This window comes from Vicia villosa, unplaced genomic scaffold (genome assembly GCF_029867415.1).
Source record: "Vicia villosa cultivar HV-30 ecotype Madison, WI unplaced genomic scaffold, Vvil1.0 ctg.001374F_1_1, whole genome shotgun sequence".
Lineage (NCBI taxonomy): Eukaryota > Viridiplantae > Streptophyta > Magnoliopsida > Fabales > Fabaceae > Vicia > Vicia villosa.
In genome coordinates, this window is record NW_026705596.1 from 446,729 (window position 1) to 463,275 (window position 16,547).

At 32.5% G+C, this 16,547-nt stretch overlaps 1 protein-coding gene across 1 annotated transcript; it reads left to right on the top strand.

Moving 5' to 3' along the window:
- Positions 1-5,030: 5,030 nt before the first annotated feature.
- On the top strand, positions 5,031-9,821 carry LOC131634873 (dehydrodolichyl diphosphate synthase 2-like). The gene is made up of 3 exons (XM_058905498.1): positions 5,031-5,540; positions 5,615-5,682; positions 9,240-9,821. Exons 1-3 carry the CDS (start codon positions 5,106-5,108, stop codon positions 9,628-9,630), a joined length of 894 nt encoding a protein of 297 aa, XP_058761481.1. The 5' UTR covers positions 5,031-5,105; the 3' UTR covers positions 9,631-9,821.
- The last annotated feature ends 6,726 nt before the right edge of the window (positions 9,822-16,547 follow it).

Below are 16,547 nucleotides of genomic sequence, written 5' to 3' on the forward strand. Positions count from 1 at the left end.
ATGGCTCCCATCTGAAGAATAAGCAAGATATTTACTCTTGATTTCACTAGTGAGTTCACACATACCACTACTGTGTAACTCGAATCCCTTAATCCATTCACTCATCCTCTCAATTTTATATAATATAGTTGTAACCTCGTTGAATTAGCTTATGGAAAGTTATCCAAAGGTGTTTTAAAGGAACATCTTAGCCATAATTAGTCTTTGCATCGATGGAAAGTAACATGATTGTTCTATAAAAATGTAGAAAGAACTCTATCTAACTTTTTCTTCTCCATGCAGTTGAGGTAATAGATTGCAAGACAAAAGTTATTTGACTTTTTGCAAATAGACTATTTGCTAATTAATAAAGAAAATTTCTTCACCCACCTCCTAACCTTCTTGGCCACCTCTGGTGAATTTACCACAATACCCCTAGTTTCGGAAGTTCATTTCCGAAAACGTACTTTTTTTGAAAAAAAAGGTGTTTTCGGAAATGTATCTCCGAAAAAGTGTTTTTTTTAATATAAAATATTGATTTCGGAGATGCATCTCCGAAATAAAGTTATTTTTCAGAAAATGTGGTGTTTTCGGAAGTTCATCTCCGAATTCACCCCCCTTGGAGGAAAAATGTACTTCCGAAATATTGTTTGGACAAAAGAAAGATGAAAAACAAGAACGATTCGCTTTATTTAATCGGGTGAAGATTACATTGATCACATTACATAAGATTAAAGTTACATATTGTTAAACACGGGTAGGTGGGGATGAGTCAACATTTTGATAACGTCATCCGCCGATCTTTGAAGTTTCGCGTCCAACTCGATCGGGCCCTTCGAAGAAAATCGGTCGAACGTTGTCCACAAAACCGCTAAATCTTCGTCGTTCTTGATCTCAAAAGGTGTGAACTTAATGTGTCCCTCGTCGTTAAGCGATGGCGAGCGGTACTCGAGCTTGACAACCTTTCGATTCTCGGGATAGTGCAAAAGCGTGTTGAGCGACGTTATCAACTCCGCAAACGGCGTGTCGCGCGAGAAGCGAAATTGGAACGGCATCGGGTAGCCGGTTTCAAAGTAGACGAATGCTAGGTGGGGGTAGGTTTGTGCCATTTGTGTTTTATGGTGTGAAGAGGATGAAGAAGAGTGTGTTGTATTTATAGACTTATTGGAGCAATGATGGCCCAAAAAACCTTATCCTGCCTCAGGGGACTTTTCAGAAATGAACTTCCGAAAATTGGAGGCAGACTAGCATATTTCGGAAGTTCATTTCCGAATTATGCAGAAACAGAACAAAATTTTGCATTTTGTTGATTGCTTGGTGTGTTGTGTAAATTAAACAAATGGAATTCACAATAAACATAAATTAGACAAAGATGACATAAAACATACTTATATTATATATGTATTGAATCGGTCCGATTTTACATGATAAACAACAATACATACAAAAATGGTCATTACAAACAAAAAACGATCCAGAACAAACTAAAATTCACCGAACCAATCGGTGGATCCTAAGTCCAAAATAGGTATGTTCTTCGACCGCTCTCTATTTTGCTCGCGCTCTTGGCTCATCATTTCTTCAAACTCTGCCATTCATGAAACGAAAGGATCCGGCCAAGTCTCCGCCTCATTTGAACGATTTGCCGTCCATTGACAAGAAGTAGTCGGTATAGGACACCCCGGTTTCAAAAACACTTGGACGAAGTGCCGCGATCGTAGATACCCGATGCATATGATCCGGCCCGACGCGTCCAATGGCGGTCGACTATGAAGTGGAAAGAAAGTCTCACTTAGTCCAAACCTCGTCAAATCGACGCATACAATATCATATGCACTTGCTATTAGATGACCCATATCGGGGAATGACATCCACTTCGAAACCGGAGCGATACCGGTAAGTGATGGAACAAGTGAATCATGAATTTTCGCAAAGTTTTCTTGATTTTCATATAGTCGGCCGTAGATGTCCCGATACGAAGTCAACTCCGCAATAAGTTCCCGTCGGACTAAAGTGTAATTATTTTCCCCTTTACTGAGCAAACCCGCAACGGCCCGATATCCACAATTTCCGTCGCCTCCAACATCAACGATGTTATCGATATATTTGTGCATAAAAAGTGGCATCTCATCAATGTAGACAATGGGTGATTTTTTTATTGGCGGTGTGCGAGGTGGCTTCGAAATACGGGCACCTTTGTTACCACTACACTTGGACTTCGGTGTCGGTGAATCCGGGAACGATGCATCAACATGTTCAAAGTAGGAAGGAGATCGTTTTGTTGACGTGTCATCTTGTGTAATTTTGGACTTTTTCGGTGCACCTTTCGTCTTAACCGGTTGAGATGGCGGTTTCAAATCGGTGGTCTCCAGAAATGCAATTTTTCGTAATTGTTCTTTTATATGCATTTTCGTTGTGTCATCCGCTTTAGCAAACTTCTCCATTATCACTTCCAACTCGTCGGAGATGGTGATTTTGGAGTCATTTTCTTTCGGCGGGTCAAAATCATCAAAACGAAGCTTTTTCCAATGGTCGGCTACCTCATCCATGCGTATTGGTGAATTCAACATCTTCTTTTTTGCAAGTATACAAGCACATGGAAGGCCGTATGTCTTTCTAATGGTGCACCCACATAATGAACTATCCGGCCCCGTGGTCTCCGACCGCTTAGCTTCATGAAACAAAAAATTCAAACACGTTCGGGATATGTTGTAAATCAATTGGGAGAATAGAATTTGGCCCTTATACCGGTGTTCCATAACCGTCTTGCTCCGACTGAACGATGTTTGAATTTCATTGTGTTGATTTTGGAGCATTTGGTTGACGGTGTCCCATCCCCGACACAAATCTCCCTTGCTATCACCCAACCACCTCTTGAAGACCGCATGTGCGGATTCAACTCGGTTAGTCGTGGTGCAACCAAGATGTCTAACTCGATTTGTCCAAGCGCACACGACTTTTTCTCTAACTTTGTCAAGAATGGCGGATTCGACGTAATGACAAAATGTCTTAATGGAACCACACAAAGACCTAAAGTGTACCAATTTCTCGGTATACACCTCTTCGGAGTATGCATCCAAAATTTCCCTCCATGCCGCCATTATCCTATCAACCACAACACCGGCTTTGATAACTTTACCATTTTTATCCGGCCTATCTTTTGTCCCAACCGCGGGTTTCAACTTGCTTCTCACGTTGCAAGTTATGTGATACCGGCAAAGTAACGCGGTAGATGTCGGGAAGACGGTATCGACCGCATTCATCAAAGCATTGTCCCGGTCGGTGACAATAACGTTTGGCATAACCTCTTGATCAACTAACAAAGACTTGCAAATTCCCAAGGCCTATGTAAAGTTGTCTTCTTTTTCACACTCCAAAAAAGCAAACCCTACTGAATAAGTCTTGTCCGTCGAGGTCACACCGACTATCTCTAGAAGAGGAAGTCTATATTTGTTTGTCTTGTACGTCGAATCCATGACTAGAACGGTTGGAAATGTGTTGAATAATTTGATACTTTCGGGATGAGTCCAAAAAATATCACGCACCGTAACTTTGTCCTCGGAGGTTCGGAAGCTTGAAACATATTTGTTATCGCCTAGTAGTTTCAAAAGTTGTTGCATTTCCGACCGAGAGCCCATATTCAAAACTTTGAGATTGTGTCGTTCATTGTAAACTTGTTTGATATTTGAAACGCTATCCGGTTTCTTACGCTTCAGATCGGCAAGTATGTTGCGAGGCGCCACTTTGACTATCGTTAAGTCCGATATCACATTCCTCTCTTCGCGGGACAAACGACACGCCATTGGATGTCCGTGTAACTTGACATCCAAGGCATGATTATGAATTCCACAAATTACGTGTCGTCGTGTTTTAGCACCCGGTTTGATTGTACATAACTCCCACCTCGTTCGCAATTCAAAACAACGAAAGCTTTCCGCCTACTATTTCCGTTGTCCGACCTTAAAATAACAATTCCAAATCCAAGTTTACTAGCTTCGTTCCGAACCCACTCAATCAATTGTTCGCGACTACCGAAGCTCCGATCATTTGTAAATTCTTGCCGAACATCAACCGCATTGATCATAGGATTAACGTCGATAACCGGATCGTTATTAACGCTGACAACTACTGGAACTACTGCGTCATCGTCTTGCACAATGTTGTCCGGATGCACCATACCTAACAAATGAAAAAAATAGTAAAAGTTGGCCAAAACAGTTTTTTTTTACTGCCAGGGCATATTTCGGAAGTTCATTTCCGAAATTTGTTAGGTAATATATTTCGGAAATGAACTTCCGAACCATATCAGTTTCAGCATAAAATTCAACAATCAATGTAGTGAAATAGAGGAATAAATGAGTGATGTTTACCTGAAATTGTAGCTTTCTATGCTCCCTTTAACGTGATCAACGGTTTGAAACTTGATTTTAGGACGAAAAATGGATGGAGATTGATTGGGTTTTGGAGAGGGTTTGGGGAAGTTTTGGAGAAAAATGATGAAATAGTGAAGGAGGGAAATTTGTATATGCAGCAATATTTTCGGAAATGAACTTCCGAAAATATTCACGGTTTTGAATTTTTTTGACTTCGGAAATGTATCTCCGAAAACACCACTTTTTTGGTGTTTTCGGAGATGCATTTCCGAAGTAAAAAAAAATCCAAAAAAAAAATAACTTCGGAAATGCATCTCCGAAGCAGAGGCAGTTTTGAGTGTTCGCTGGGGGGTGACCCCATAGGAAGGTGGGTAAAGAAATTTTCTTAATAAAATGTATATGTTAAGGCAATCTTGTCGTTATTTTTGCCAACGTTTGAGGCAATCTTGCAAATAAACTATTTTTTTAATGATGTGGTAAGGTATTGCTCAAAGCTTGACACCTATAGAAATGGTCCTACAACATATCCTCTAAGAGTAATTATGCATCACTCTTTTATAAACGTGTTATATACAACACAATCAAAAATGTTTGGACAACAATATTTGTCTGGATTATTTTTTTTCATAAAAACATATGCTCTACTATATATATTTATGTACTTCAAAATAACCACCTTTCATTTCTCACATGCATTAGCCATTTCAAGAAAACCCTTATCATATAACCCTTCTTCTCATTATTATTACTACCATGTTTTCTTTAAGACTCTCCATTCCATTAGAGAAAACTCTAATAACATATTCTACACCAAAAACAATTACCTCTTATAATTCTAATTATTACTCTTATCATAATTTTCTTCCATATTCTTCTAAATCCATTACCAAACACAGCACAATCTCCATGGCTTTTAAGGATGAAGTGAAAGGAGAAACTCTTATCGACGAAGATTTTTCCGAATTGGAGCCATTGCCGGGAGAGCTGAAGGCAGAGCTGATGCCAAAGCATATGGCGGTGATTATGGATGGGAACGGGAGGTGGGCGAAGATGAAAGGCTTACCGGTGTCTTCCGGTCACGTTGCCGGTGTGAAGTCGTTGAAAAGGATGGTGAAGCTATGTTATAGTTGGGGGATAAAAGTTCTCTCCATTTTTGCGTTTTCTACTGATAACTGGATCAGGCCTAAGGTCCTAATTCATTATACTTCATAGTTTAGTTTCACTTTGATTTGGTTTTGTTAATGGTGGTGATGGTGGTGCAGGTGGAAGTTGAATTCTTATTTACACTCTTTGAAAGATCAATACTTTCTCAATTTGAAGAATGCAAGAGGTATCAATACTCTCTCAAAATAAAAAATATTAGAAATAATCTTTACTATTTGTTTGTATTCTGTGTGATGGATAAAGGTCTTCTCAATTTCTTAAAAATAAATGAGGTGTGCTTTTTTTACATCACCTTTACACCCCAATTGAATACTGGTGAACAGTATTTTAATTAATTTTTATAATAATTTTTATTGGTAAAATAAAATGGGTTATATAATGAAATATAAAAATTTGGATAGTGAAGTGATGGAGTTGGTTAATAAACGATCAGATATTTAAAATAATTTAGTAATAAAATAGTTGATTAATGAAAAATAAAATGTTTGTTAATAACTTTAGTCAATGTGAAATTGATCGATAACCAAATTCTAAATTATATTAACCAATTTTTTACACTCAATTAACCAATTTTATTTTACGACTTAATATTACTTTTTGATGTCAAAATATATATTAACTAAAGTATAAATTATATTAATCTAGTTTTTATTTATTATTAGCCAAAATTATTTTAGTGTAAAAATTATAAAAAAGTCAAAATAAAAAAATTACTGTCCACAGTATTGTGAATAATAACTACGATGTAGGTGTAAAATTTGATGTCAAAATAACATTACTCAAAATAAATAAATTGAACTGTTACACTTACAAGTTACAATAAATTTATAATGAGTAAAGTATATAAATACAATTATAAAAAAAAAAAAAATTATAAATCACTCATTAATTAATCACTTGTATTCTGCCCATTTTCGTCTTAAATCACTCTTTAATCGAAAACAGTCATAAACATGAGTCGGATATTATCTCACAATTTGATTAATCACACTATTTGACACATACAACATACATTGAATACATCACATTTTACATAATCATACTTTATACAATCATATTTTATATTAGTCACATTTCACTTAATCTCACTACAGTAAAATAATATTTTACATAATCCTACTCCTCATAAATGATATTTCCAAAGTCATATTTCACATAATATCACTTCACATTTTATTTAATCAAAATATACTTTTAGAGTTTTTTTGATATTGGAAGTATTTTTATAAGTGATTGTTATTGCTCAGGGTCGGTCCTGGTATTTTAGAGGTCCTGAACAAATAACAAAAATAGCCCTTAAAAAAGATGAACAACTAATAAAAGATTTATTTATAAGTAATATTAATATTGTTAATTTTTTAATACATTATTATAAAATAAATTTAATAATTTATCTTTTTTTTTTTAAATATCAATAATTTGAATTAAGTTTGTCTACCGCCTTCTTCTTTTCCCAATATTAAGAGAGTGAAAATTGTTAGTAGTAATTACAAAGATATTTTTTTTAGTTGTTTTGAGACTTTAGTAAACCATCAAATTTTTTGGCAATTGATGTAATAATATGAAAAATGTTAAATTATTAAAAATTTATGAAACCTTATAAAGATTGTGTTAAGTTAGACTAAATTAAAGTTGTTTTAAACTTATAAATTTAATTTATTATTCATATATATATATATATATATATATATATATATATATATATATATATATATATATATATATATATATATATATATATATATATATATATATATATATATATATTCATAAGAATTAATTCAAAATAATATTAATATCCAATTTTTTAAATATTTATAAAACAACTAATAATTAGATCTAATAATTATATAATTATATGGTAGTAAAATTTATATTAAAGAAATAAAATTAATAAATTAATAAAATTATTATTATATATATATACAATAAAAAGTAGCAATTAATAATGAAATTATTTTGTTGAGTTGGTAATATGGGCAAAATTATAAGGTACAGTCCCTGCAAGAATTGAACCGGCAACTTTAACATTGGCATTAATTCCACTTACCTACATACAGACAATACGTCGATGTTTTTCAAAATAAAAAACTATAATATTTTTTCTTTACAATTCATAAAGCCCACATTTTAATATTTGAGGTCCCTATTTTTTTTTAGGCCCTGGGCTGTTATTGCTAATTAAATATGACAATTATGTGTACTAAGAACTTGTATTCAAATACATTTTGTACTTGGTAAATGTACCAACATGACAACCCCCTTGTGATGTAGGGTTGTCATAGGTTTTTAAGGTTATTGTGGTATAAGAGCAAATTCGAGCACGGATGGTGAGAAAATCTGTATATTGATATTTTCAGTTTTATTGAATGTCCTCTTTAACCTCGTGGTTGAGGTATTTATAAGGGTCTCTTAGACCTATTCTTAGGTCCCAATAAGGTAATTTTTATACTTCCCACTTTCAGGAGCGTGGAAAGGAGGTAATTACTTCTCCTGTTTCTTTGGAGAATGTGGCCTCCTCCTTTTTACTCCCTCTACCATACTGTTATAGATAGGGACATGTCACCTCCAAATTTTACAAAAAAACAAGTGATATGAAAAACGGGTGCCATAATCAAATTATGGACGATCGTTCCAATAGATGGGCAGTTATAGGAAGCTGGCAAGAGCAATATATTACGTCTCCTTCCTTTAGTGAAATTTCTACGTCTCTCTTATAAGCCATTTATGAATATACTAGTGCACGTACTAATCAAATATAATAAATAAAGAGACATAATATTGTTCAATTAAACAATCTTATATATATATATATATATATATATATATATATATATATATATATATATATATATATATATATATATATATATATATATATATATATATATATATATATATATATATATATATATATATATATATATATATATATATATAATTTAACCGAACATTCTCACCCCTTACCTTGGTTATCGAAGAACTTAATCACAAAAATAGGTTTTGGTCAATTTGGCTTTAATCACCAAGAATAAATCGATGAAAGTCTATCAAATAGGAAGTATAATTAAAATCAAAAGGTAAGAGTAAGATCTAATACAAGAACATGAATAATGGAGTGAAAGGAGACTTGCCTAATCAATGGATATTAAACAAAGAGGATTTTTAGGTTTAAAACTTTAATATTTAGAAATTTATCATTTGAAATGACTTATAATGATTGAAAGGACATGAATGTATGAGTGTTCTTGATTATTTATGAGAAAAATCTATTTAGGAGCAAATGTCAATTAGGAAATTCAACTAAAGAAGTTTAGATTCATCATTAATTTAGGCATGGGAGATAGACAAATTAGACTTTAAATTGAATATAAAAGTTGTCAAAAATTAAGCTATATTTCCTTACAAAAATCAAGTTTATTAGAGAATTACAATTCAAGCTATGGCCTGAATGCCAGATATATGTCACTAACAAAATTTTAAAAAATGACAAAAACATCAAAAGGTTTAGAGCAATACTACCTATACTCAAAGTCATACTTTAAAACTAAAGTAATAATAATACAATTTATATGTACGCATCACAAAATATATCTCTCAAGTTACATAGGCTATAGAGAAATCACACATTTGAGGTGTTGCTAATTGTAATAACATTCTTTTTCTCTTATATTAAGTGGTGTTATTTTTGTAAGCTTGTAACTGTCACTTTGTTATATATAGGGAAGGAATTAAAATATCTGTAATTGGAGATACATCAAAGCTCCCAAAATCTTTGCAACAAATGATAGCTGATATTGAGGACTATACGAAGGAGAATTCAAAATTTCAAGTTATTTTGGCAGTTAACTATGGTGGGAAATACGATATAGTCCAAGCATGTAAGAGTGTAGCTAAGAAAGTGAAAGATGGCCTTATTTATTTGGAAGACATTGATGAAAACATACTTGAAAAGGAGTTGGAGACAAACTGTACTGAGTTTCCTTACCCAGATTTACTGATTCGGACAAGTGGAGAACTTAGAGTTAGTAATTTTTTGTTATGGCAATTGGCATACACAGAATTTTTTTTAATAACAAACTTTGGCCAGATTTTGGGAAAGGTGAGTTTATAGAGGCCTTAATATCATTTCAACATAGACATAGACGTTATGGTGGAAGACATTAATTAGTTCATAACCATTTATTTTCTAATACCATAGTGGTGATATATTAGTATGATAAATTTACAAATATATGTCTAAACCCTAAAGTAAGTAGATTTTTATTGTATACTTATAGATAAAATAAATAAAGTTTTTCTTTACATGTGCTTGTGAATATTTAGTATGTGATTGAAAAGGATTGGAAGGTGAAGGTTAAATATCTATTGTGATGTCAATTTGTATGTCGATACTTTAACCAATTTAGAGTGTGCTCTTGATCATACTTTGGTTAATCATTTATGTTTCACTGATGTGGTTGGTGTTAACACCTCAACTTGATTCCAATTTATTTTTGGGAATAAGCCCTGTTTTTTTAATAATTACTCTCTAAAAGTATTGGTGTTTTTGTTCTCTCTCTCTTATTTGTTATAAATAACTCAAACAAGTATGCATGAATACTCATAAAAACACATGCATTAATAATAGAGATGACAAAATAGAAGAAGAAGAAGAAGAAGAAGAAGAAGAAGAAGGAGGAGGAGGAGAGTAGAGTTTCAATAACTGATTAACATAACTTGTAAAAAACAAGAATTACAAAGAAAATATATATATAATATAATATAATATAAATTGACAAAACCATCTTTAACTCTATTGTAACAAAAAGTTCCATTACACATTACCTAACATTTCCTCTAAAACTCATGATGTATTAACAAGAAGCATCAAGAGTTTGTTAATCAAGAAACAAAAAATATTTAGTGGAATGCCTCTTCGTAAACAAATCAAAATCTACTGGGAGGATGAGACAAACAGTGGAGTACTTGTTCTCTACTGAAGATGATATGAGTGAAGTTACAATCATTTTCAATGTGCTTGTTACATTCATGAAATACTGATGTAAGCAATTTGAATGACACTTTTGTTAACATAATACATGTGAGTTATTTTAGAAAGAGGTACACTCGTATCAGAAAGTAATCACCACAACCAAACTGTAGTGTTATATTTGTGAGTGTCCCTTATATTTGGAATGCGTCCTCGCCCAAAGAGCAATGCCATCTAGGCGAAATCCTCAGGGCTCGTCTTAGGACCAATGACGTATAATATTATTCTTCAAATGAGAGAGAATCTACAACTACTCCTTGAAGGTTAGGCGGTTAACAACTTCCCTTGATCATGAGGGAGTGGTTGCCACCCATAAGGGTTATCCAAACCCTAAGTTCAAAAGGCCTCTATAAATACCTCTTCCTAGAGGGAAAAGGGACAAATCTTAAGTGATACAAATCACATCCCACATACGCTTATACCTAAGCACACATTCAGTAACAAAGCCTCCCACCTCACGTGCCAGGACCCAAAATTCACCGTAAAAGACCATCATACAGGGCTTCTCACCATTGTGGGTAAGTCCTAACTACTATATAACGTAATATACCTACTAAGACCTCTAAGTCCCCCTGTACTTGCAGGAGGAACACACACTCCTATACTTTCTTGAGCGGTACACAAACTATTTAAGTAGTGGTAGATGTCATGCTTAAATTTTGTAGAAATGCATAATACAATATTTTCTTTCTACATTACTAAGAAATAAGAGAGCATCAGAGGAAGAAGCAAAAACATGTGGTAGACTAACAATCTATGGGGTCGCCATCCCAATCAATGTCATAATAAGTACATAACTCCATTGAAGATAATGGGGGAAATAAAAAGCTTTGAAACTAGGTTATCCGAAGATAAAGAAGAATGTGAAAAATAATTTCCCAATTTACTATAGTGGGAGAGATAACAAATTGAATGGTAACATGAACATCATAGACAATATCAAGTCTAGTAATTGTAAGGATACATTATACCGTCAACTAAAGTGCAATACAAAGTTGAATTTGGTAGAGGAACACCATTAGAGATATAAAGTATATGTCTCCACTCCTTACCATAAGAGCCTAGAGCCACATGGAGAAGTTAAACTATGAAACATTTTAATTATAACACGAGCATTTAATGTGTGTCGTACCGAGATCATCTACTACCATTCAATACATCTCTGTCCCTGTCTCCAAGATAGGCCTACCCCGATATAACAATACGCCGAAGAAGATTAGTTTAAAGGCCAATCCTAAGATGGTGGATCTATGTGCATGCAGGTGATAAAGATCCGCGTCTAAAATTTTGATGATGACAACACATGGCAATAGCTTTCAACCTTGACGATGATAGTATAATCAAAGCATCTTATGATTCATAAACAAAAGGATTCAAGATCAAAGTGCATGTACAATCAGAGACTATCTAGCAAAAGTCTTGAAGCTTTTCGGAGAAAGGTGTGAAAGCTTGCCAGGTCATGCCTTCCAGTCTATCTGAATGAACCGAATATTGTAAAAGTAAGGTAATAGTTTACGAGCACTAATGCAACTCACACACATACACTTAAAACATCTTTAAACAATGTTTCTATCTTGAAAATTATTTTATATCCGAAAAACAAGTGATTAAAAAGTTGTCTAAGCTATTTTTAAAACTATTTAATAGATAGGAAAAATGTGCCACCCAATCAATTAGCACATTATGATAATCAATTATAGAAATGCCAATCGATTACATAATAAAAAATGATAGCACACTAATGACTTACAACGGCTCTATATCTAAACCTTCCTATTTGAGCTTGTTAATCGATCATCAATTGATTTGTCCAATCAATTGCAACATTTTTCTAGTTGATTAGATCATTAATTTGGCCCATGGATTATTTCCATCCTTGGTTTTTCCATTTCGGCCCATGTAAACTCAAAACTCAACCCTAGATGTTTTGCAAATTCTGATAAACGGTTACAGATATCGGAAATTGAAGAGAAATAAGAAAATCCAGGAGCCAAATCAATTACACCAATAACTCTTACACTAATAGGTTTACCGGAAAAATGGGTTGCAAATACTTGAAATATATTGTCATCTATTGAATCCCTTGAAATTATACCTTCATTTTCTTTAAACCCTAAGCATATAAATCAAAACGAATTTTTTTATTAGAACACACAAATACGAGACAAGAAAGCGGAAATATACATCCTGATGCGTGATTGAAGATCTAAAGTTAGTAAATCAAAAGATAAATGAATCTTAGAAGCCATTGTTATAGGTGGTGTGTTCGATCCAAACGATTTAGGGTTAAATTAAAGCCACAATAATGATGATATTGTTAGCGATATATGTGTCTAATGAGGATGAAATTGTTGACTAGGATAGGTGAAATCGTTCAAAGAGAGAGCTTTTTGAGAGGGAGAGGTAGAGGAAGCTTTGAGAGAGATCGAGAGAGTGTGAGAATATCAAGTGAAAGAGAAAGTGAACTTCGTGAGTGGTCCAGGTAATTCTAAAATTATCTATTTTTAAATATAATTTAGATTTTTTTTCATATAAGTTGAAAATAGAAGGGGAAAGTTTTAGAATATGAGAGGGAATGGAAAAAAATATGAGGGAAACTTTCATGATATAAGAGGGAAAGGAAAATAAATAGAGGGAATTCATTTTCATCTAAATTTTCCATTTTTTAAAAATTTATTAATAAAGTTATACAAAATATATTTTCATTTTTATATAATATAAATGTATAGATTCTTTTATTAAAAAATTAAAAAATAGTTGACTATAAAATTGTATTTACTAATATATATAATATCATTAAAAAGAAATTAAATATTTGTATAATATAAATTTATTTCCTACTATATTTACTTTTATCAGTTTTGTGAGATTTTATGAGGAATTTTTTGTGACGGAAAAATTACCTCACAAATTTCTTCATTTATGATTTAAATCTCTCACAAATTTTCGTCGCTAATTTGCATTTTTTTAGTAGTGTGGGTATTAACGTACCCGTACCCGCTCCTATATCCTATTATTTTCGTGAGTAATTGTATGTGCCCATGTCCGTATCCATTTCGTGTGTTTTAAATTCACAATAAAAAATTGAACAATTTTAATCATTATTATAATAATAATAATAATAATAATAATAATTCTATAGTATAAATATCATAGAAAATAAAAGTAAATATTATAGATAAATATAAATATTACTCTAATTTAGAAAATCAATCTTGAGTAAATATTATAGAAAATAAAAGTAAATAATTGTAATCATTATGATAGTAATAATTCTATAGTATAAGTTATAAAACATAATATAAATATTTTATCATAAATTTTGAGATCTCATCAAAACTTATTTTTAATATAGATGTGTTTTCTGTCTCCCAAAAAATAGTAAAAAGAGTTAATTATTCTAAATAGTACAAAAAAATTACTATTTTTTAAATGTCTTAACTTAAAGAGATAATAATATAAAAAATGATAATTTGGTTGCTCAAGATTCCCATTCGTTGTCAATTATATGATAATAAATTCTTACTAAAAATATGATAGGTGTCAAATTGTAGTTATTTTTGTATACAGGTTTGTGGCATATCTTCTTTTTTTCCTCAATTGAGACGTGTTTTAGAGTATATTACATAAATATGTATACATTATGTTTAATCGAGTTTTTGATTCATTTATGTACCATTTGATAGTTTTCTATTCATTTTGTAGGTATTGATGCGTATTTGGAGCATGGGCAATAAACTGTTGAAGACAAAGCTTCAAACGCGCAATTTTAAGCAACGAAACTAACTCATCAACAAATAAGACTCACAATAAAAGAATAAAAACTCATTAATTTGGTTGATATTTTATAATTTTTAGATAGGAAATTAAATAAGTTTTCCAACGCTTTGAACCGGGCGCAAATCGGAGTTACGGTTCTCAAGTTATGGCCAAAACAGGGATGTTGCTACTAGTGTCACTCGCCCGGCGAATGACAGGCTCGCCCAGCGAATTTGGCAGGACAGAAATACATTTTAAGGGCCAAAAACACAATTTTTAGGTTATGGTTTTGGGGTATTTGTTCCCAATTCCACCAACCTTCATTTTTTGGTAGAGGGAGGCTTAGAAACATCAAATGGGGTTGCATCTTGATGATCGGAGGTCGAATTTCTCATCGATTGGTGTTGACAAATCAAGAAATGTTTGGTTCTTCTTCTTCTCTTCTCTTTGTATACTCTATTTTTTGGGTATGTTTGTATATTTACTTTGAACATATGTATATGTATAGATCATGGTGTTGTATAATATATGCTTTACAAATCAATTTTGTGCTTTCCTTGATTTTTTTTGCATTCATGTTTGGATTTGGGTTGTTGTAGAGATAGACCTTACAACTATTGATTAGGGAAGGAAATCTATTAGTTTCTAGATTCTAGAGATAGATTTAGAGCTAATAATCACGTGGGTATCGAAACTTAATGCTTCCGTGTTGTTTGAGTCGGTTGAGTGATCATCGACAAGAGTAATACAGTTGTTCTCTCAGCTCAGTGTTGCAGAGATGAGCACTATTGTGAGCGATATGTGATGATTTTGATGAGTATTGTATGTTGAGTGTGACTTATCGACATGTTTAAGTTTGTTTTAAGTAGTATAAATTCATGGTTTATAGTTTCTCCTCTCCAAAGAATGTATTCTTTCTTGCTCATATGTTTAATTCCCACATTTACTTTTTACCAATTCAATCCAAACTCATAACTGTGGAAACTGTTGAACGACGGTTCAATGCACTAGTCCCAGTGGAGACGATAATTTCCTGGATAAATATTTCCAAAACTTTTGTTGTTGGCCGCTTTACCGCTTCTAAAAAATGGCGTTGTTGCCAGGGAATGGTGTTTTATCAAAATTGCATCGCAATAGTTTCTTTAGTTTTGAGTTTTGTATATATCGCACATATTGTATATTCTTACTATTTTATATTTATACTGTTACTTATGAATTTGTTATATCATTGTTTGTTCTTTTCACGTTTGCTTGTGTGTGGTTAGGAATAGCCGGGCGGTAGTAACTTGGAGGAACATTCTTAAATAACAGGCGTCGAGCTTACGACGTAAAACAAACATATTTATTCTTTTTAGTTTTTGTTTAGTTTAAATAGTGTGATGCAATTGTCAAAACAAATTTAGATCGGACCAGTTCTTAAATTTCAAATCTTCACTTTTAAATTTGTTTAGACAATTTCATCTGGTTTTTTAGTTTGTGTATATTAATAGTTATGTGTTTACCATTGAGCTTGTTTTGAGTAGCTCGAGGAATTTGAAGTGATTTTCCAAATTTGATCGTTTCGACTTGCGAGTGTATGGTAATGATTTTGTTAAATTTTTGTACACATCCAAGGTATGTGTTTATCGCTTTCTAGACTTTAACATATTCATGATACCTAGGCTTTTTACAACTTTTATGTCATTCATTCTTTCGTATACTTGTTTGTTTGTGAATCACTTTAGTTCCCACCTTTTTGTGAGGTAGCTTTCCATTGTTCACATATGCTGGAGACCACAACTCTTGTTTTAATTGAATTTTATTATGCTGAATCTTTTGTTTGTGTTGACTATATGAAAGCATGACAATGATCAAGGAATTTTTGTTTCATTTTGAGCACAACTACATTGGCCAAATAGTCGATTCACCTTGTGAGTGTGTGATCATTAATATCCCTTTTGAGCCTTTTTGTCAATGTCCATATTGTTTTTGCTAAATGCTTGTCTATAATTCATATTATGATAATGGTTGTATTCAAGTTGGGGAGAGAAATGTTTTGCTCATTTATATTTTGGTTGCTATGAAGTTTAGAAAAGTAAAAGAAGAGAAAAAAATGTGAAAAAGAAGTGAAAATAAAAAGAAAGAGAAAAGAGAAAAATTTTGAAAACAAAAAAACAAAAAGAGTATGGAATAATGTTGTGTTAATAAGTATGTGATTGGTTTGAGAAATTTGGAATTATGAAGAAGTTTGATTAAAATTT